This window comes from Spea bombifrons, chromosome 7 (assembly GCF_027358695.1).
Source record: "Spea bombifrons isolate aSpeBom1 chromosome 7, aSpeBom1.2.pri, whole genome shotgun sequence".
Taxonomy (NCBI): Eukaryota; Metazoa; Chordata; class Amphibia; order Anura; family Pelobatidae; genus Spea; species Spea bombifrons.
In genome coordinates, this window is record NC_071093.1 from 19,103,058 (window position 1) to 19,127,449 (window position 24,392).

Genomic DNA, 24,392 nt, shown 5'->3' on the forward strand with positions numbered 1-24,392 from the left:
ATTTTTTGTCTTCTTAGATTACAACCGTCCTTCCAGACAGGACCAGCAGATCAAGGACCATCCTAAAGTTAAGGCACTGGCAGATCCTCCTTTGGTGGGAGGCTTGATACTTCTCACAAGGACTATTTCCATTTTTCAATTACTTTTCATGGATAGTTTTATTACGTTTAACGTGTTACTATTTGTCAGTTTTCAGGACTTGGCTTCTGTTACATTGTTTTCTTCTATTACTGATCCAGGGCTGTTAGCATATTGAATTGCCTGTGTTTGCCTTTATTATGGAATATGTTATTAAATGCTTTTCCAGATTCATCGGCATGGTGTGTTTATTCTTAATTTACATGGAACTTTATATGTTCAGTTCCCCTTGGGGCTTTATCTTCTATCCTGCAATATATAGAGTGTTCTACTGGATGAGTTTACCATCTGCAGTTTCCTATTTTAAAACCTGAGATGATCAGGGCTCCTGCACTCAGCATGGCTGTCCTGATCACCTGATTGGCTGAAATGCTGTTGCTGTGCCCGAGCGTAGCTCAAACATTTTCAGCTTGGCAAATGTAACTCTGGGAGGCTGCCGCATACCCACTAGCTTTGCTAGGTGGTTATGCTCATTCCTAGGACAAAGAAAGTTTGCAGATAATAGATTCCTGCAAACTCTATTGTCTTTTACTATTCTGCTTACTTCTGCGGAGCACAATGGTTTCTTAATTTTTTTAGAAACTGACAAGCCTAATATAATTTTCCATTGCTTTCAACAATTTTACTTTTAAATAACCCATTTTCTACTGGACTCCATTTAAATGGCTACATTAATAATCATTTTAGAAAAGCTTTTTAAAAAATCTAAAACTTTTGTTTTTGTGTAATGTGACAGATTGAGGTTTTCCATGATTACCGTATTTGCTTGATTATTAGATGACCCTGATTGTAAGATAACCCCACAAAATTTGAATATTAGTTTAGAAAAAAACCCTGAATATAAGACTACCCTATAAGAAAAAAGTTTTATTACTAAATATTAATTCACATGTAAACTATTTTTTCATATATAATAAAAATTATGATGGAGAAAAATGCATTTTTTGTTTTTATTTACTTTTATTTGCCAACCTGCGCCCCAGTTATGCACATCTGCCCCACAGCCTGCTACTCTGCACCCCAGATATGCCTTATACCCCCCATATGCCGCTCTGCCCCCTGATATGTCTTACACCCCCTATATACCACTCTGGCCCTCAGATATGCCTTATTCCCCCCTATTTACCAATCTTTCCCCCCGATATGCCCCCCCCCGACTTACCAATGCATCCCCAGACTTGCTCTCCATGCTCCAGACTCCCCGGTGTCAAGTGGGGGCAGACTTCAGCCGGGGCTTCTATGACCGAGCACAGGAAGGTCACGTCACGAAAGGATCGGGTAGCAGCGGAGGACGTTCACTGGCTGTCAGGGAGGAGAATCCAGGTCCCCTGCAGCGCTGCGGCGGATCTGGATCTTAGTCTTGTAGTCAGACCTATTTGAGGTCAGATTATAAGACAACCTCGAATATAAGATGAGGGGTATTTTTCAGCATTTGCGCTGAAAAAAACCTTGTCTTATAATCGAGCAAATGCGGTATAACTTCCCCCTTCAATGTCATTTTAGCTATTTCCACAATTAGTAGATTATCTACTTCTTCTACTTGTCCTATAAATCACATCTACACCTGTTACTTTACTTTTACTAATTCATAATGTAACCCAAACTGACTCTATGTTCTCCCCACTAACTTGTGTTGAGTTAGATTTAATCAACATATAAGGCCCTCCCTCTTTCTTCCCTGCCTGTCTTTTCTATATATAAAGTGTATCCTGGTATTGCTATGTCCCTGTAAATGTTCTCGCTGTACCGTGTCTCAGTAACAGCCACTAAATCAACATTCTCAGTTGTCACTACTGTTACAAGTTCATGGATCTTATTCCCTAAACTGCGAGCATTTGTAGACATGACCTTTAGCTTGTCATTTAACACGCATGCTACAGACACCTTCTGTCAGTTTTTGGGGGGCAACATATATGCTACTATCAGTAAAAACCAGATCCAGCCACCTAGGAACCTTTCTTTTATATACTGTCTAGCCCAGTATTTATTATTCACCCCTCCCTCATTCCTAGTTTAAAATCTCCTTTCTAGCCATCTAGCTGTCATTTCCCCATGAACATTGGACCTTCTTGCGTTCAGGTCCAATCCAGTGAGGGTCTAGTGCAGCTGCTCCTTACTCTGGGGATCTGCTCTTTAAAGTAATTGGATATTGGGGAAATTCAGTCATGTACCAAGTGGCTGGGTATGTCTGTCTGCTAGTGACTGCCTAGGTTCAGTGCTATACTGCTGTGGTTCCTCTGTCTACTTTCTTATTCTGGGGGGATTAGTATTTTCATTTTTTTTAAATATTATTCAAACTCAGCCCTGTACCAAGTAGCTGGATTGTGTTTGTTTACCAATGCCTGCCCATGCCCCATGCTCTATTGTTGTTGCTGCTGCGGTTACTCTGTCTCTTTACTCACTCTGGGTGATCAACTCAAATACTGAAAAATTCAGTCCTGTTCCAAGTGACTGGAGATGTCTGTCTGCCAGTGCCTGCCCAGGCCCAGCGCCATACTGCTGTTGCTCCTCTGTCTGCTTCCTTACTCTAGAGGATCACTTTTATGTATTTGGGGAATTCATTCCTGTACCAATGGGTTTCATGTGCCACTGCCTACCCAGGCCTCATTCTTTACTGCTGCGCATCCTTGTTTTGCCTTACACTGAGGTGGTCCTTTTATTTATTTTTTTATTGGAGGAAACTTAGCCCTGCGCGAAGTGGTGGTGGTGGTATGTGCCTGCTTAAGCCACATGCCTTACTACTACTGCTGCTATTGTTCCTCTATCTCCTTCTTCACTTTGTGGTGGTCAATGCATGTTTCTTTTTCTAATATTGAGGGATTCAGTATTGTACCATATGGCTGGATGCTCTGCGGCTCAGTCTTCTTCCTTACTTTGGTTGATCAATTGTTGTCCATTTTTCTAATACTGCGGGAGGGAATTCAGTCCTGTACTATATAACTTGATGTGTTCTTGTTCTTTTTTCTAATACTGGAGAGGTTGAGTCGTGTGACTGGATGTGAATGTCTGCTGGTCCTTCCCCTATGTACTTCCCTGCCTCTGGTGCACCAGCTCAGTCTCCTTCCTTTCTTTGTGGGGTCAATTCCTTCTTTTAATATTTCATATTTTTTAACCTGTATCCTGTGCCCTGCCTCTGCTGTGACTCAGTCTCCTTACTGGGGAATCAGTTTTTTTCTTCTAATATTGAGGGAAACATAGTCCTTTACAATCTGAATTTTTCTGTCTTACAGTGCCTGCCATGTACCCTGCTTTTGTTACTGTTGTACAATGCCCTGCCTTACTCTGAGGGATCAATTCTTGTTCTTTTTTTCTAATATTGGTGGAAGGGGTGGATTCAGTCTTGTACCATATTTTTGCATATGTCTGAGTGCCCGTGCCTACCCTGCCTCTGCTGCAACTCAAACGCCTTCCTTACTCTGAGGGATCAATTCTTTAAAAAAAAATGTAAATTCAATGTCCTCTACCGTGGGACTGCATATGTGTATCTGCCACTGTCTACCTGGTACCCTACTACTACTGCCGCTGCCTTATCCCCTTCTTTACTCTGAGGTATCAACTCATCAAAATGGTCCAATTTGAGAAGTTCAGCCCTATAGCATGCAGCTGAATGCATGTATCCATTGGTGTATTGCTGCTGGTGATAGCCCTCCATGCAAATCTGACTCTGAATCTCTTCCTACACATTGAAATTCTGCTGCTCTAAGGGGAAGTGATTCCAGAAGGTGTCAGGGCTGCAGTGCTAAGTGTCAGGGTAGGAGATTGGATTTGTGAAGATTGTAATGACTCTTGATGACAAAACATGTAACACATTTCTAAAGGTCTAGAAAAGAAGAAGGAAGTGGAAAGAATGGATATTCAAAATGGATACTGTACAATCTGAGTCTACTGTATGGTGGTGGTAGAAAAGAAAAAAAAGAGGCAGTCAGAATATGTATTGGCCCGTGTGATCTGAATACAGTGACAATGAAAGAGCACTACCAATTACCTTCACTAGAGGACATCGCAGAAAAACTAGCCATCTGTGTAGCCTACTAAATATGCAATTAAGATACTGGCAATCACACTTAAATAGGGCTAGCGGTCACCTTAAAGGAATAGTTTAGTTCATATTATAGAATAATGCATATTAAAGTACTCTGTGAGTACTCTGTGACCTCACAATTATCACACATCACTCTAATCACACAAAACACCTCACACCAATCATACATGGCTTCCATCACACCAATCACACAAACTACCGTGTTTCCCCGATAGTAAGACACCCCCGATAGTAAGACGTATCGGGGGTTTCAGAGGGGTCGGCTAATATAAGCCGTACCCCGAAAGTAAGACATATGTCTTACTTTCGGGGAAACACGGGGGATTTGCCGGGTCCGCCACTCTAAGGGGCCGGGAAGTCCCCACCAAGGCCGGCCTTACGTGTCTGCGGCCGCACAGGATTTAAATTAAAACATCGGGGTTTTTTTTTAACTTTATTTAACATCCTCCATGTTAAATAAAGTTTTTTTAACTTTATTTAACATGGAGGATGTTAAATAAAGTTGAAAAAAACCCCCGATGTTTTTATTTAAACCCTGTGCGGCCGCAGACCCCTAAGGCCGGCCCCTTAGAGCAGGGCCGACCTTTGGGGTGTGCGACCGCACAGGGCGCCACACTCCAGGGGGTGCCAACCTGCGGCACCCGGCACCCCTCCAGAGACGGACAGTAATGTCCGCCGCTGGAGGAGCAGGCTCGCAAGGGAGCGGTATCGGAGGTCTTTAACAGACCTCCGGCTCCCTTGAGTGATTTTAAGCCGGGTTCAACCCGGCTTAAAATCACTCAAGGGAGCCGGAGGTCTGTTAATGACCTCCGATACCGCTCCCTTGTGATCTGCGCGGCAACAGCTGTTGTGCGCCGGGGTTTCTTGTCAGATCCCGGCGCACAACACTGAAGCCGCGCCCACCGCTGTCCGTGCCCTCTGAACCAGGAAGAAGACAGAACTGAAGAAGAGGAGCGAAGAGGAGGAAAAGAAGCTGAAAGAAGAAAGGAAAGGTAGGAAAGAATTAAGTGAGAGTGGATTGGTGTATATGTGTGTGTGGATTGGTGTATATGTGTGTGGATTGGTGTATGTGTGTGTGGATTGGTGTATATGTGTGTGGATTGGTGTATGTGTGTGTGGATTGGTATATGTGTGTGGATTAGTGTATATGTGTGTGGATTTGTGTATACGTGTGTGGATTTGTGTATATGTGTGTGGATTGGTATACGTGTGGATTGGTAGGTGTGTTGATTGGTAAGTGTGTGAGAGTGATGGGTGTTATGCTGTACCATTTCCAATGTCTTTTTCATGATCTAATTATGCTCTAAAAGTACATCATAACTCCCATCACTCTCAATTTTTTCCCAATATAAGACATACCCCGAAAGTAAGACATAGTGGGGCTTTTAGGGATAAAAAGAAAGTAAGACACTGTCTTACTTTCGGGGAAACACGGTACCTCACTCCTTCACACCTATCACACATCAATCCCATCACACAAAACATCTCACTTAATGACACCTATCACGTATCATAACTCATTGTTCATCAGTGGCAATTAGGCTATTAAGTTCTGCAGAACTATTGTAATGTTATACATACACACTGTGGACACAAGTTTTGGGACAACCCTCCTAATTATCATTTAGGGGTTTCAGACACACCTATTGCTTACATTTCTAATTTTTGGGAGAAACTAAGTCCTGTAGCATGGGGCTGGATGTCCCCTGTGATATAACGCCTACTAGCACCTACCTATCAGGTCAGTGAGAGGGTCTGGCTGTCTTAGCGCAACCTACGGGTCCTAAAACTGGCACTCCATTACATTGGACTTTTGTGTGTCCTTCAAGGGTTAACCCTGTAGCCTATGCCCTTGACCTCCCTCCTAGCATGCGCATCTCAAACTTATTCCATGTTTCCCTTTTGAAATCTTTGGTGTGTTACTGCTACACCACCTCGATGCCATGTCCATGTGCCGTTCTGGTTGACAATCATGAGAAATATGCAACATCATTGAATCACGTGTGTTGAGAGGGGGCATCCCCTAAACCTTGAGATGCAGCTGCTATAAAGGTGAGTCTAGAAAGTGTCAGGGGCTTCCTCCTAATAAAAATCCCCTAATAAATTCATTTTCCAAATAAAAAACCCTCTGAATTTCATCTGAATTGAACGAAAAGAAAATTAAATTTGTTGCCTGTAAAGAAACAAAACTTTTGTCCAAATCATTTTTGCTTGTTGTGCAAGTATGCAAATTTCTAAAGGAACCTAACATATGCTTCTGTGACTGTAATTACCAAGGCCAAGAATGATCAGATATCTGAAATCCCTTAAAAGACTGCAATCATCACAGGCTTGATGAGGTAATGATGGAAATCATTAATTGTACTCTTCAGTGTACCTTAAGAGAGCTGTCATTTTAGTAAGGAGGAATGTTACGATAAGATTGTCTAAAACTAGTGGATCAGAGGCTTAGATGTAATGTAAGGAAGTTTTAGAGGTTACTACCGTGACGGAACTTGGCTCATTTTTGCCTCGCACTCAATGTACGATAAGCCAAGGAAAGAGCCCATAGTGACTTGCCAAGCTAAAATGAAGGTAATCTTAAAAAAAATGGTTTTCCTTATTTTATTGGTTTGTTAACACGTCTTACCTCTTTTCTGCATACTACTAGACTTGTGCACAGTGTTTTTTTTTTGTGCACGGGGTAAGTTTTCGGGCAACTAATTTTTTTTCCTGGCTGAAAAAAAAAGGTTCCCAAGGGGACAGTCAAAGAGATGCAGAAGCAGCAGCAGTAGTAGAGCACTGGGCCTGGGCAGGCAGACACTGGCAGATGATAGGTGCATGCAACCCCATGGAGTAGTTCTGACTTTCCCCAATATTATATATATCAGTTTATCACCAATATTTCTTGTCACCAATATTTATCAATAAAGAATAATATATGATATGATAGAAAGATTATTAACAAAATCAACTTGTCCACAAATTACAGGTTTGGCTAGTAGCATCTAGGTTTGGCTAGGGCAACTGTCTTTATCAACTTAACACCACTCAGGAACAGGGAGAAAATATCTGCTGCAGTCCGTGTAACCCATTACAGTAGTCACTACAGCTTCTCCAAGCCATCCTACAACTGTACATTTGTTGCACTATAATAACCTATTAACTTGCAGTATGGTAGGTGAGAAATGAGCATCAATCTCACTCCAACTTTCATCAGTCTGCTACACACTTATATAACTAACGCTTATCCCTTCCCCTTGTAAATGCTGATTGGCCAGAGTGAAAAAAGTAAGGAAAAGCCTTTGCAATCAATGAGACCGCCCATATTATTTTGGCTACTCCCAGAGCCGGCCGAAGACTTAACGCCGCCTGGGGCGAAGTTTAAAACGCCGCCCCCCCCCCGCCGACGTCGGGGGGGGGCATTTTAAACTTCGCCGACCCATAATCTACGATCCCCCCCCCCGGTACTTACCTTTAAACAGTCCTGCGGCGAGTCTCCCTGCTCTGCCACGGTGCCGGCTTGTAATGCTGAGCGCCGGAAATTGACGTCACTTCCGGCGCTCTGCATTACAAGCCGGCACCGGGACCGAACAGGGAGACTCGCCGCAGAGGAGAGAGAGAGAGGGGCGCCGAGCGGGTAAGCGAAAACCACTCGGTGCCCCTCTCTCCTCCGCTTCAAAAAAAAAAAAAAAAAGCGCTTGGGGCGGCAAAGTGCCGCCCCTTCTAAAGTGCCGCCTGGGGCAATTGCCCCAGTCTGCCCCATTATAGGGCCGGCCCTGGCTACTCCACCTTATCAGTCATTGATATGTATCCTCCTATACACATTCCCTCATCAACAAGCGACAAAAAGGCTTGTAACACACACAAATCATGAAGAATTTTCAGCACTTTTGCAGTTACATCAATTTTGTCAGAAATCACCCTTGTTTTCATTGATTTGTACGAATACACAAAACAGGCGATTTTGGTTAAAAACAAAGTTTGTACGAAAACAAATGCACAAGCCTACTACATACTACATAATCCATGACAGGTTCATTAGGATATATACATGGAAGTGGAAAGTATCAATTAATGACTACACAGCAAGATAAATGAATCAAACTCATTTAGAAAACGTAAATGATTGCTAAATATACAAGTTAAACGTGTGCACGTACTAAGAAGCCAGCCACATCTGGACTGCTCTACTGCCCCATGAAAGGAATTATGTGTTTATCACCAAATCAGTTTTTTACAGATACAATGTATTTTCCATGAATCCTTATATTATACAAGTTTATTGCCTTTTTTACTTTTCCAACACGTATTGTTAAACAAAATACACTCACTATGCGACCAGAACCAAAGCCAGAGACAACGCAAAAAAGTCAACAATGAAAACAAAATTCCAAAGAAAAACACAGTTAAAAAATCACCCTGAATCTCAATGAGATTGGGCAGTTTGTTAAAGAGAAATCCCAGATCATCACACTTCAAAGTGGTTTTTAATATATAACCCAGTTTGGAACTCATTTCACAGTCTATACATCAATAATGAAATGTTTGCTTCCCATGCAATTTATATGTCTGTGTGTATATATATATATATATATATATATATATATATATGTGTGTGTGCATGTGTGTGTGTGTTTGGAAGTGTAAGCATGCAAAGGTACACATACACACACGCACACACACATACATACATATATATATATATATATATATATATATATATATATGTACACATACAAATGCACGCACATACATAGTTTAGATATATAAATACTTCCTTTGTTGATATCATCAGTCTTGAGGACCTGAAATTTGATTAAATCATCTTTATAAGTGCGAGATGAGTGGGGATAAAAGTTTTGCACGTTTGCTTCTAGTCATATATATAATTTGTATGCTCAAGTGGCAAGGCAAATTTTCATGACAGCAATATCACACCCTCTGCACGTTGTGGAGAGTTCTACAAGTAGTAATGGTGATTTTTTGTGCACTTGCATTGTTTGTATGTTTTTGTTGTTCCTGGGTGTTCTTTTGTGTTATCTCTGGTCCTCCTCTGACTGACTAGCCTTGGTTTTGCAACTGTTTTCCTCCCCTTGTTCAGCTGAGTACATCTCCTCCATGCCCTCCTCACTATCATTTTCTTCTGATTCTGTCAAAAGCTCTTCATCTTTATATTCTGCCACATCCACTGCTATGCCCAGGTGTTCCTTAAATATGCCGTGGTGCTTTACATGGTAGCGCTGATTCTGGAAGAACTTTATGATGGTATGCTTTGGGAGATCAAGCTGGGCAGACAAAGTATGGATGGCTTCTTGGTCAGGATAGAGACCTACATCATGGATGAAGCTCTGAAGGATTCCTAGAGCCTCCAGTGAAATTTTGGTGCGGGATCTGGGTTTTTTGGTGCAGCTGTCATCAGGTGGAAGTGGGGCAACAGGTGCTTCATCTCTTGGTGGTGAGGTCTCTTTGGCTGGCTGAGATTGTTGCCCAAGAAGAACCTATTAAAATGAAACAGAGTTTATTTTTAATTACAATGTGTAAGTACCTACTTCTAGTAAAAATAGCATGTACATCTTATTTCACATCATCAAATAATTTTTTCAAAATGAAACAGAGAAGCTGTCCAAAACTGTTTCCGTGACACATTTCTATGTTTGGAAATCACTGCTAGCTTTTTAAAATGTACTCCCTAAACCAGGGATGGCCAACTTGTGGGCCTCTGGATGCAGTACAAATATAGCTCACAGGATCTGCAATGGTGCAAGACGATGAAGAACCACTAGTTGTCTTTAGTATACTTTCCAAAATCTTGTGTAAGACCATCCGAAGTATATACCTCTGCTTCTGAGCTACTGTTTTTACTGGGCGACTAGAACCTGAAGTTTTTCTATAGAGGGTTACCAATTTTTTTGTTCTATAATATGTCCAAAAGCTATTGATAAATCATATGAGTAGGAAAGCCTCACATGTAGTTGACTATAGCAGATACAGTGCCTTCAATCTCGGTGTGCTGAAATATTTTGTGAAGCGGGGAATGGAAACCAGCTGGAATGCATGTGTAAAATATAATGGCCCGGAGGGAAGGAAGTGAGATTTTGAATAAATGAGTGTAGGAAAGTATATAATATACTGTATCATTGGTCGGTGATCTGGATTACACATAATAAGCACCAGTTAGTGCTATTTTGCTATTGGACTAGGAACAAATCAGAAAAGTATATGTGTTACTATGCGAGCAGCTGTCTTATCATTGTTTCAGATGGCAGAGAAGACTTTAGATGACCAAGGATATGCATGTCCAGAAGTGAATTGCAACAACACCTGTAGGCAATTGGTTTTGGCAAGGCATAAGTTCATTGTTTTTTTGTGGGTTTTTAAGATTTATTTTTAATGACACGTGTTATGGTGGTTGTGTTGTTCTGAAAAAGGCTTCCCTACAAAAAGGAATCAAGCATGTTGAGCCATTTCTAATCAACCAGAATGTGCATATTTAGTTTACTTTAAGTTTCCAACAGCTTTGAACAGGGTGTAGTCTTTAATCGGTTAATCCACCCATCATATGCACTAAATGCGTATGATAGCTGAATGTCTCCTTTTTGTGTGGTACTTCTTCCTAATCCATGATGGATACTGCAGAATCCCCCATATTAATTTTCCTCTTTGCCTGCTCTTGGCTCCTAGCCTTGCAGGAGATGTGTTTGGCCAAACGTATCTGCTGCTGCCTGCACTCACCTGGTTTGCTTACTGCCAGTTGTTCCAGTACTGGCTCAGCAAGGGCTCTGTGTGGGGTCTAATAAACCCTCTTGTGCTCATTTGCAGGAAGCTTTCACACTGTTTTCAATAAGAGAACACTTTTCTGCCAATGATTGGCTTTTTGAAGCAGCCAATCAGTGTTGTAAAAATTGGGTAATGAAGGTGGTGGTGTACTGCAAGTTTGGAACTGCAGCTTCTACTAACAGTAATACATTTTATGGTTAAAAATGCATTTAAAGTACTTATAAAGTATTTTAATATGCATTCTTCTTTTGTGGGCTTTGTGGGATACTGAAGAACACAAAACTTTTCTTCTATATAGATGGTAAGGTCTCTAAACTGTCAACCCAGTCTGCAAGGAAGGTATTGGTTGAATGATTGTGGAAAGCTATAGAGATTCATGCATTTTCTTGAAGACCATTTAGGATTTATGGTGTACAGTGACAGACTAGACAGTAGCTATGGTTTTATCCAAATGTTCTATAGCATCAGCAGGAACATGTCTGACAGTGTCATCTTTGAGATTTAGGACTGGAAATCAATATCAGAAATATACCTGAAAATGTGCCAGGTGTTCAAGACCTTTTAATTTAGTTTATAACAACCAAATAAATATTTCTCCTGATTAAACCATTCAATTGGTTGCTATTAGGTAGACGTTACACACTACAGATAAGGCAGTCAATGTTGGTATCTGTTCCTTATCATGTTGCTTAATATCCTTTATAACAATTCTGAAAATTCATAATTCTATTGCATATAAATATAGTGAAAACATTTCCCCATCTAAAAATTCTCCATAAAGATGTCACTAACATTGAAAATAACCTAACAGTTATATGTAGTTAATATGTTGTAACAGTAAAGAATGAATCAAAACAATGACCAATCATATTATATACTTTGTTTCAACTGCTTTGTTCTGTAGAAAATGGAAAAAATCCATGCAAGACATTGGTTAATATTGGTGCTTTGCAGACTGAAATATAGTGAAACTCTCAAGAGAATCTCAGTTTTATTAAATATAAGTAAATATATATATTTACAAAGTGAAATTTTAGAGTACAGATGTTACATTACTTTTTTACTTCAGGCAGGATTAATATTACTTTTTTTTTCAAAATTTCTTTTCTCAGTAAATAAAATCTGTGTTCTCCAATATAAAAAGAGTGCATCAAGGAAAATCAATAGTAGCATGCAAGTCAGACATGGAAATATGTGTTCGATTTCATCCAGCCTGGACCAAGTTTTCTTTAATAATAGAGAAGTTGCTCATGGCAGATCTGGCCACATATATTGTTTTTATGTAGCATAGGTTGATAACTTACACAATAATTACATGAAATGGTGTTAGGTCTAAGAAGGTTCTGTACTTTATTTGAGTCGATTATTTGTGCATTGATGTTTACAAACCCTAAGCTAGCTGTACACTGTGGGACCCTCTGGCAATGCCTATGAAAGGCTAAATACATATACTGAACATGTATAGCTTAAGGGAAAGACAAGAGATAGATGACATTGGTGATATAATAGTAACACAAAATGGGTTTGACAAAGTTCAGTATATACACTATATGGACACATGACCATTACACCAACAGGGACTTTTATGACATCACATTTTAAATAAATATACATTGATATTTAATTGGTCCCCCTTTTGCAGCTATAGCAGCTTCTATTCTTCTGGGAAGGTTTTTCACAAGATTTTGTAGTGTTTCTGTTGAAATATTTGCCCATTCATCCAGTAGAGCATTTGTGGGGTCAGGGACTGATGGTGGACGAGAAGGCCTGGCTCGCAATCTCTGTTCCAGTTCATATATGTTCGATAGGGTTGAGGTTAGGGCTCTGTGCGTCAAGTTCTTCCAGACCAAACTCATCCAACCATGTCTTTATGGGCTTTGCTGTGTGCACTGGGGCACAGGCATGCTGGAATAGAAAAGGGACCCACAATGTTGGAAGCATTGTCCAAATGTCTTGGTATGCTGAAGAGGACATAACTGTTGGTGTAATGGTCAGGAGTCCAAATACTTCTGTCCATATAGCGTATGTGTCAATGGAAGAGAAGTGGAGGGACAAGAAGTCATAGCAGAACGTTAGAGGAATAAAGGCTTAGATGTAATTTTAGAAAGTACTTTTACTCATTTTACTGGTTGAAAGATGGAGTGGCGTTCTAGAAGAAATTAATACCATATGGTTCTTGAAACAGACTTAATGCTACCATTAACACAACACAGGGCCAAGTACCAATGTTATATTACACTGTATTTACAGCGAAGTAATTAGTATTTTAGTTATGTCTTGTATGAGGAAAGAGCAAGTTTGAGAGACATTTCACAGCTAAATGGCACAGGGTTTGGTAAGTGAATGGATGTGAGGATGAAGGAGTAAGTAAAATCAGGTGTAGTGTTAAGGTAACGACAGGAGACAAGGTGCTTAGTCTTTGAGATGTTCAGCTTCAGGTTGTGGTTTGCCATCCAGGATGCCACAATTAGTTAAGCGAGAGAGGAAAATTACATTATTGAAAATAACTAAAATAATCAAATATGTTAATTGCATTTTATTCAATGCTTTTATGTTTTTTAAAAGTCATAAGAAGCCATTGTGGGGAACACATTGTGTAAAACAGGGGCAAGCATTAAAACAAAAGATTTATCTGTGACCCATATAGGAAATAATTGGACATCCACTAAGGACCTCAATATGTAATATCACACATTTGTAAGAACAATACATAACAGAGATATTATTTTTAAGGAATTTGATATTTTTCTATAATTGTCTTTCAATCAAACTACAAGGAGCAGATGCTTAATCTGGTAATAAGCTAGTGCCTACCCTGACTGTAAAGACAAATAAAATATTCTAATCCTGCTGCAACTCTCATCTGTGTCTAAGTGAAGATAACTGATAGAATTACCACAAAACTTCAGGTATAATATAAACTCATGCTAAGTTTTAAACATTTTTTTCAGGATAACAGAGGATTATTTATAAACTACCATGGCTCTCATGGTAAGGCTGCAACAATTACGCAAAATACCCCAAATAATTAAATAATTGATGTCAATTAAAAGTATGCTCTAATATTCAATGTTTTTTAAAAAAAAAAAAAAATCTTACATACAATCCGTATTATTTTGATTACATTTAAACGTAGTTGAATGAAATCTCTCATCATCATTAATACATAGCATGAAAAAGCATATTCCTGTCAATTTTAAGGTATGCTTCTTATTAAACTAAATTTAAATCTGCATGTAACGATCAGAGTGAAAATAAAAATGACCTGGTGTTTGTGGTGCCACAATGCTAATTCTGGCTGACTATGTTGATCTTTTGATCTTGGCTTTTATAATAAACGCAGAAATGAAGTCAATAATGGCAAGATGGTGTCCCCAAAAAGATGCAGGAAAACCACAGGAACAATATATTTGCCACAATCTTTAGATTGTATTATTGGACATTTTAAAAAGATATTCTTACAACATTGATGAAATAAATGTGTTTGGCCTGTTTGATATAATAGCCAATTTAACTACATAGCATTTACTAAGTTTGCAATCTAATGTTTGACTCATTTGTTGAGGTCTTTTGCGAAAAATACTCTAGATTGTAATGTGCTTGAAATATGACCCACCAACAAAAAACAGAATCCAATTCTGACCGCAGACTAAAGGTTTACTACCCTATTCACTCTCTGTTTTACCTTTACCCTGAAAACAGCTGTTTCTGAGTTAGACTGTACCACAACCTGCCCCCATCGCTTCCTGAATGCCTTTGTAACTTATCTAGAAGTGATCTTTGTACACAGTGCTGAAATTAGAGAAACTAAATGAAGAAATTATAGATGCTAAAAACAAACCACATTCTCTTGGCACGTGGTATCCATTAATCCTAAAACGTGGGTTTATTAACTCTTCTTGAGACAAAGTTCACAAATAAAGTGTTGTGATAAATAAAATTATTTGGAAGCTCCGTGGAATTTATTTTGTGTCACCTTTTTGTCACATAAATTCATCATTTTTTACTTGCAGAATACAGCAACATGTAATAAAGTTTAAAATAACAAGGGTTGGACAAGATCTGCAACATTGTCTATTTTTTTATGTAGAGCCTGGGCACCTGTAGCCATTGGTCACTTGGAAGAAGCATCACTTAGGGAGAGGCATTAGTAGCTGGAAGAGGGAGGCGATTCTGCCACTTTACAGATCTCTGGTCAGGCCTCACCTAGAGTATTGCGTACAGATCTGGAAACCCCATCTCTAAAAGGATATTGACACATTGGAGGTGGTTCATATTTGCTCCATTTCACTTAATTACCAGATAAGTTCATTCAGTGTATACTTTGTTTAAATCTTTGGAAACAAATGTACATATAAACAATGGCTTTCTAATTTAGAGGCAAAATAGTGTCGTCTGCAGTAATCTCTCTTTTTTGTTTGTGCCATTTAGCCCCTTTTAGACCTTTTACAGAAGCACAAGTATTTTCAGGGGGTCACTGATTAAAGGTAAAAGCTCTAGTGTGTATGGATGACATCAGTATATACTGTACAACCCCAAATAGGAGCTATGAGAAAAACCTAATATCTTACATGTGCTTCTGTGTTTAAGATGAATCTTAATAAATGCAACTATTTTACTGTTGGTGACTGGGATTTATAGTAACATATTCCTGCTGTCCTGATCAAATGCGATTGTATTACAATTCTGGGAGTGTCTTTTGAATATGCAAATAAAATGGAGAAATCTAGGGATACTGTTTTAGAAAAATGAAATTGTAAAATATATTATTGGGGCAATTTTAATCATGAAGGCAACAGTTTTACCAGTTATATTGTATTTATATATATAAATATGTTTCTTTGGAATCCCAAAATGGAGAGACTAAAGCTGCCAGTGGCTCCTGACATCTGCCTGTCCTGCTTCCAGGTTACTCTTTCTACCAACCCTTTTCTACCAATGGTTTTTAACCTTGTAGGCAGATGGCACCAGAACTAAGATTGTGGTGGGCAGCTGCCTGGAAGGAGAGTCGTAAGTCCATCTGTTCTATACATATCCAGTACCCGCAACCATGACAGGTGCATTTACTAATCTGGAGTTTGTGGGAGTCTACAGGAGAATTGCATGTACCATGCCTGTGTCCAATAATTTATTAATTTATGTAACTGTATCCCTAACTCATTGTTGTCTGAAATACAGTCATTTCAAGTAGGTATAACTTTTTTAACTCATAAGTATTTTACTTGACAAGGTTTAAAATTAACTAATGAATAACGGTAAGGTGCATTTGAAACAACACCTGAGAAAATGAAGGATTGCTGCATCAATGCATTTCTTTACCATATATACAGTAACATCGTTTGGCAGCATATAGCTGATTCAAGATTACATAGTTGTTGTGTTAGAATGCATTTAGGGTTAAACAATACCTCTAAGGCATGTAAAAGTTTTATGATTGTCCACCAAGAGCCACCGCAAACATCTAATAACTTTAGTAGTTAGTGAATAGTAACTAGTTTAACCAAATGTATTAAACTTACTTTCATCCATATTAAAAACGAAATTTTATTTGCCAATCAAAACTTGTTTAATGTTTAAAGATGTTTCAAATGCAAACATTTATTGGGCATATACGGATTTTAATAAAACTTTATAAGTAAACAGAGCTAAATAAAGTGGCTATTAAGCCAAGTTAGGGTCTCTCATGGTTTGAGTCGATATTTTAAAGTCACTCATAGAAAATACCAGTAGGCACAATATTTTTGCATTTGATGGGTTACATGATGTATTTATTGCAATTTTCATAAATAGCCTTCTCTTTTTACTACTGTAGTATTCTGTAGAAGTGTTCATCATTAGATCCCATTCCTACCGTGTTCCAAATGCAACAATTATTGAGGCAATATTAAAAAGTATGTTGTGATCTATAATTCTCAGCACTAGACCCAGAGCACCTGGAAATTACACATTTACACCAGAAGGGAATGCCCAAATCAGCAGTTAGTTATGTGTGTTAGCACTTGCATCTATCATAAGCCAGACCATGCATTACAGCAAGTCACACCTGAACTTTTAAGTATCAGCGTTTAAAGATACTATGTATTTGGTTTCTGGTTTTTGTCCCTTGCTGGCCTGTTTGTAGTAAAAAAAAACAAAAAAAAACATGCAGAAGTGTAGAAGACTGTGCATCTGTATCAGTGAATAGGATTTATGATCCAATTGTGGGCGGGCGTGCCTGAGGGTTTTGTAGAAGGTTACTAGGCCAATATCAGCTCAACCTGGCTATTTCTTTGATGAAAACATTCTAAAACACCATAGGACCTCAGGTATACTGTTAATTTATATATATTTGTTAATTGTACATATTTACAGAATGTCTTCATCTAATAAAACACATCTATTGTTAAACCCTCTCTGTACCAAGGTTTTGTAATACCCTATGTACTGAACACTTTTAACCATATATTGGTTTAATCAATATCCCTCTTTTGTGTGATACACATGCTAGTATTTAAAGAAACTATACTAAAATTAAAAAAAAAAATGTTTTGCAATATTGCTTAGAATTTCTTCTATAGCCCCCCCGAAGGACCAGGCTGTTTTTTTATTTTTTGTACCCTTCGTGACCAAGGCTGTTTTACAGTGATACCACCCATGCATAAACTTCTGACCCTGACCTATAGAGTCCTCAACAACTCTGCACCCCCTTACATCTCTATCCTCCTATCCAAATACACCCCTACCCGCCCATTTCGCTCCGCTCATGACCAGCGGCTATCTTCTACTGTTGTTACCTCTTCCCACTCCTGTATTCAGGATTTCACCCGCGCCGCACCTCACCCCTCCTGTGGAATTCCCTTCCCCGTTTCGTCAGACTTTCTGCCTCGTACGCAACTTTCAACAACTCTCTGAAAACTCACCTGTTCAGTGAAGGGTACAACATTCCTTCCCAGTACTCCCAACAATCATCATAATCAAGCCATCGGAACAATCAACAGCTTCAACACATCATCGGAACCAGATCAACTCTTCCCCATCCAAGCAGTCCTCTCCTATTGTCTCACTGCCCCCTCAACCACCAACTAGATTGTAAGCTCGCAAGAGCAGGGCCCTCTTCTCCTTTGCACCAGTTTGTTATCGTATGTGTTTCTAAATGGTTCTACTGACTGTAACAGTGCTGCAGAATCTGCCAGAGCTTAATAAATACATGTAATGTAATGTAATGTTATGGGTTTGTCACATTATTTGGGCGCTAAATGGTTTTCAACTAAGAATTTTGACATCTGGTCCTTCTGCCCCCATGTCCTAACTGGGATATCTTTGAAGCTGGCCAATTAACCTCTTCAGGATTTTGATACTAAGGTGTTGCTAAAGGACCGGAGCTGTTTTTGTGTTTTTGCTATGTCTTTCTTCAACTGTAATTTCTCTCTTATCAATTAGTGCACCCACACAAATCATATATATTGTATTTTTTCAGCACAAGTAGGGCTTTAATTTGAAACCATATTAAGCTGGGTAGTACATTGTTTTCGGGGCGCATGTGTATATAGGAAAAAGAAAAAATATATCTGATAGTGTGATAACGTATGTAAAATCAATATGTATAATAAGTATATGCACTCACAAGCGTAGCTAGTCAAAGAGGCTCATCAAAGGTAAAAATCGATTCTTTATTCTTTAAAATCTATAGGTATAGAAATGAAAACAACCACATGGTGCAGTAACTTCACATGATGCAGTAATCAAATGTGAATGCACTTACAGAATGGTTGGATTCAAATGGCGTGTTCAACTTATAAAAAGTCTGAAAATCAGAAGAAGAAAAGGTAGTCCTCACGTGGATACGTGTCTCTGGTCAGGAAATACCGATCCTCCTCTGTGTGATTACTGTCTCAACGCGTTTCTCCCTTTGTCGGGCTTCCTCAGGAGAACAATTTGAAAAATCCGCAATATCGGCGTATGTCAATTTTTGAGGTATTTTTATATTTTTTTTGTTTTTTTTTTGCATATGTTGCAATGTTGCTTTAGATTTCATATTATATTTTGTATAGAATATGTGCAACTGCAGAAAAAAACACCAAATTGTGTTCACCAACATCCCCTGGTTCCAACAAGGCCTCACATGCATGGTTCATGCATTTTTTGAGGAAGCTATGAGAGCAAAACTGGAACATGCACATTTTAGTTTTCAAATTTGGAATTTTCAGAAATTGGTTTACTGGGCCCATATCCCATTTGGGACATTTTGGAAGCCCCCCACTGTAAATTGCCCCATAAAAGTATATATTTATGAACAGCAGACAAGTCAAGGTGTTCAACTAGGGTAGTTTTGACAGTTTTCAGGCAACCATTTCTTCATTGATGTCTGCCAAAGTTCACGGAAAATTTATTTTATTGCGTTTTTAACGCATACATTTCATGTTGCAATTTATTTCTTGCACAGCATATGTGCAACAGTGGAAGAAAACACCACATTTTATTCACCAATATCCCCTGGTTCCAACAAGGCCTCACATGCATGGTTAATGCATTTTTTGAAGAAGCCATGAGGCCATAACTGGAACATGCGCAAGTTTTCAGTAATTCGTTTACTGGGCCCATATCCCATTTGGGACATTTTGGAAGCCCCCCCCCACTGTAAATTACCCCATAAAAGTATATATTTATGAACAGTAGACAAGTCAAGGTGTTCAACTAGGGTAGTTTTGACAGTTTTCAGCCAGCCATTTCTTCACTGATGTCTGCCAAAGTTCACAGGGAAATTATTTTATTATTTTATTAACGCATAAATTTCAATGTTGCATTGAATTTCTTGCACACCATAAGTGCAACAGTGGAAGAAAATGGCACATTTTGTTCACCAACATCCCATGATTCCAACAAGGCCTCACATGCATGGTTCATGCATTTTTTGAGGAAGCTATAAGGGCAAGACTGGAACATGCGCATTTTCATTTTCAAATTTGGAATTTTCAGAAATTGGTTTACTGGGCCCATATCCTATTTGGGACATTTTGGAAGCCCCCACTGTAAATTAGCCCATAAAAGTATATATTTATGAACAGCAGAAAAGACAAGGTGTTCAACTAGGGTAATTTTGACAGTATTCAGGCAGCCATTTCTTCATTGATGTCTGCCAAAATTTCGCGGAAAATGTATTTTTAAAGTTACTCCACCAAACCATACCTTTTTTAAAACTAGACACCCCAAGGTATTTCAAATGCAATCTCTTTCCCATCACGAACTCTACCACTAGCATTTGCCAAAGTTTGTGCTGGTAATTTTTGTTGTATTTTTTTTAACACAAATTGTAATTCAGGTATGAATTTACAGTTCCTGGTATATGCCACTGCCAAACAACAGCCCAATATGTGTTCAGCAGCATCTCCCATGCCATGCAGGGGGTTGTTTGGGAGGTACAAACGATCGCTTCCTAAGCTGTTTTAGCCTGCCGCCGCAGCGATCTTTGATGATCGATGTGTGGCGGCCATTTTTCTTGTGGGGAGGGCTTTCCTCCCCGGATCCACAGTCAGCCTCACTTGTGAGGCTTCCGTTGATGCTGCAAAGCCGCCGATCGCGGTGTTTATCACATTGCACTGCAAGCCCGTACATGTACGGGCTTTGTCGTTAAGGGGTTAACAAATATGCGTGTTGGAAAAGCTTCACAGAGACGCCGATATAAGAACCTTTCCTGAGTTCGTACGTCTCTCCTCTCAAAAAAAAACAGCAAACATCCAAGGCTATCGGTACAGGTGGTTGCTTCGGTCGGCGTTACTTTCCTCCTGGGAAGACGGCATTCAATTTCCGGATTCACGTTCGTGGCGTATTCCCCCAAACGGGGTCTCAAGGTATCCAATCTAGAGTTTAGCACTACGCGTTTCGCCAAATTCCTCGGATTCATCAGGTGGATTCTGGTTGCAATTCAATGTCCGTCTTATATATCATATAATGATGTGATTAACTATATCCACATGTTTTGTTAAACTTAACCCATTGGTATCAATTCACATGGATGAAGAATATATTGAAATATATAATAAATTATTGAAATATATATAATAAATTATTGTGTATTTATTTAGTAGGGATATTATATTATATATATATAATCAATTATAAAAAATATATACATGTATAATTAATTATAAAAAATATAAGAATATGTATATATAAAAATACAATTAAAAATACTTATTTATTAATTTATTTAAAAATAGATAGTATATATATATAGTATATATATATATTTATAGATATATTATTCTTCATCCATTTACAACAAAAGTTATATCTGTTTATCCGTAAGACATATATGAAAAAATATTAAAATAAACATCACATTAATACCTAAAAAATAAATACATACATATTTATAAAATGTCATGATTATAATATATATGTATATTAAAATAGATAAAAAATATATATATTATAAAGAGGCAATACCAATAGCATAAAAATGTATTAAACTTCCTATTATAAGAAACTGAATAGGTCAAATGCAATATTAAATCCTTTTGGGGCTAGAGTTTGTAAATTAAATGCCCCTCCAATACTTAGTAATTTTTTAAATTCCTATAAAATCTTGTTAATGAAATAAGCTTCAGGTGAGGGAGGCAGGATAATAAAGCCTGTTGGTTAGGTCAGGTGTGGTAATGATATAGGCTTCAGGTGAGGGAGGCCTGGATATAGCATAACCAACAGAGCTGAACATAAATACACAGATTCTAAACATAACTAGACAAGACATACATGGTACAGGACACCACAAAGGACAGGAAACAAGGCAAGAAACACGGGATGGAGTGACGATCTGAGATCCTCAGATGCTTCTCCTTTAAGCAAGGATAGGATATCTCAAACAGGACATGGGGAGAGGCGAGAGGAACCGAGATCTTCAGATGAATAAGGGAAATAGGGCAAAGGTACAGACACACAAGTAAACAAAACAGCAAGCTGTGGAGAGGAGATCAACTCCAGGCAGACCTCTTAAAGGGGTGGCCACGCCTGGCAGTTTGCAGGGCTGGGGCTGAATCCTGGTCCTACTGACTGCATGTACTATATGGCACATCTTTGAAGCCTGCTAATTCTATTTACCCCATCAAACCATATGTTTTTGAAAACTAGACACCCCAAGGTACATTTTTTTAAGAAGACACCCTTTGGGTATTTGAAATGCTAGTATTTTTCCATTTTTCCTTTCCATGTCAGGGTTTTTTGGGAAGATACATAGCTAATTTTAGCACTTGCTCATAAAAATAAACTATATAATTAAATACCTAAATATATTTTTACTAATCATATTGTGATTAGAAAGCTGGGGTCAATGGACTTGCATGGTTGAATGCAGCACCTGTTTCAACCTGCAGAGAGATCCAGGAGAAGGAAGCTGGTAAAAATTTTTGCAGTGACGCTTGTGACCGCTCTGGAGAGCTGGGTGGGTTATCAAGTGTCCCTGAATGCTTCGATATTGAGGCATTTCAGCAACACAGTTTAAGCGCTTTCAAATCAGGCTTCCGTTTCCGTTCAATAATGTCGGACGTTGACATCTGGTGCACCCTGCTGCCGAACTCGATGTTGCTGAATGCCTCAACCTCAAGGCATTACAGCAACACAGTTTAAGAGAAGAAAGCAATCTGATATCTTAGATCGCTTTCTAAGCTTCTTTACTGCCATGATATTAACTATTTTTGCATGATGTGCCTAGCACGTCACTGGTTGTTAAGTAGGTGCCACTGATAAACAATGATGTTTGGCAACATCTCCTGAGTTTTATATATTTAAGATGGCCACATGTAGATCTTACATGGTAATGGGATGTCAGGGCTTTTTAAATTAATTAATGTATTTATTTTAATTATTGTTATTGTTATCAGTGTAATAGAGATATTGATTTCTTTAGAAATTAAGTTTAGCTGCAGCAAATAGAATATTTTGGCTCAGCCACTAACTTGAATAATTAAGGAAAGAGATGATAAATACTTTGCAAAACTTCTCAAAAAGCATAAGATGCCACTTTTGAAAACTTAAAATTCATAATAAATAGGGTGCTCTACCCCTCATATGGTATTTTACTTTTAAAGTGCTGTTTATTTAAGTCATATATCTGACATACAGTCTGAATGTAGTCTTAATCTTTGGTATTAAGATCTCTGCAGCATTGCATATATTTGCCAATATATGTATGATCACTGTAAAACTGAATACTCTGTAAATTACATATTTATGGTATGTAATTGACCCTTGATTAGGCTAAACACAGGGAATAGCTCTGGAGTCTTTATTAACTCTAATACCAACACAACAGAAAATATACCTAAATATTGTTTTCTGAGACAAAAAAGACAAATCAGGAGAGCTTATTATACAATAAATGAAACCTATAAGTCCTCTACTCACATCACTATACACAGAAGACTCCCATCAAACACACTTCTGTATAGCATATCTATGTGCTTATTTGGTATGACTTTTGCTATTGGTCTTTGTTTCAGATTTACAAAAACTATTAAATGATATACACATTAACGTAGGTCAGGTTTCACAGGGACCAAAACTACTTTCAATAACTTCATTTGACAATAGATGTGTATTAAATATTACAAATTAATAAATCACAACTCAGTGCTTTCCTTGTTTGTTTAAGCATGTTACCAAATGACAAAACAAACCCTGAGATAGAGTTCCATGTGCACTATTCTTTGAGATAATAAATTTTGATAGCTAACCAGTAGTGTCTTTGCAAATGTCACAAGAGTGCTAGAGGCATAACAAAAATCGCTGGGTTGAGGGTCCCTGTTTCCATATTTTAAGTGTGAATATGCTAATCATGTTTTTGTAATTATATTATGAAGGAAATAAATACAAGATTCAGATTTTACACCAAATGTAATCAAGTGACACACGAACAAACACCTTAACCATTGATGGCAACACATAGACATTGGGGTCTCAAGAGCTGTATTTATCATAAATAAGCATTTACAGTTTCAGGAATAGAATCATAAAACTACAGAAAAAAAACATTCATACAGGAAAACAGGAATATATATCTAAATAAAGTTAGTGAACCTGCACAACAAAACTGCCACCAAGTTTTGTTGTGCCTTTATAACAGGATGGTTCTCTAGAGAAAGCTGGTATCTCAGATTCAGCTACCCACTCTGAGCCCCACAGCCACAATAAATATTTAATCTACACATTTGAATCTTGCTGAAAGCTGTCACCATTTCATTTGTAGATGGGGACATTTTGATGCATGTTCCCATCCACAAATGTGCAAAAAGGTATTGGTAGTTTAGTATACATTGCCACTAAACAGCTAGGGGAGCTAAGAGGTAAATATGTTGAGAGATGGTAAACGTACCAAATCCCGAGTGCCAGGTCACCATGGCGACTTAAAACAACTACCTAGCTTGGGAGGTATGCCTGGCTGTGTTCTTCCAGCTTTCAGGCTCCCCAGCAGGTCTCAAAA

General features: G+C 38.5%; 1 protein-coding gene across 1 annotated transcript in view; it reads right to left on the bottom strand.

Annotated features, from left to right (window-relative positions):
* Positions 1 to 8,859: 8,859 nt before the first annotated feature.
* Positions 8,860 to 24,392, bottom strand: part of SATB2 (SATB homeobox 2) — a 97,946-nt gene continuing 82,413 nt past the window's right edge. The window contains exon 11 of the mRNA XM_053472264.1: positions 8,860 to 9,660. Coding sequence (XP_053328239.1) covers positions 9,199 to 9,660 — 462 coding nt within the window. The 3' untranslated portion in view covers positions 8,860 to 9,198. The remainder of the gene's footprint in view (positions 9,661 to 24,392) is intronic.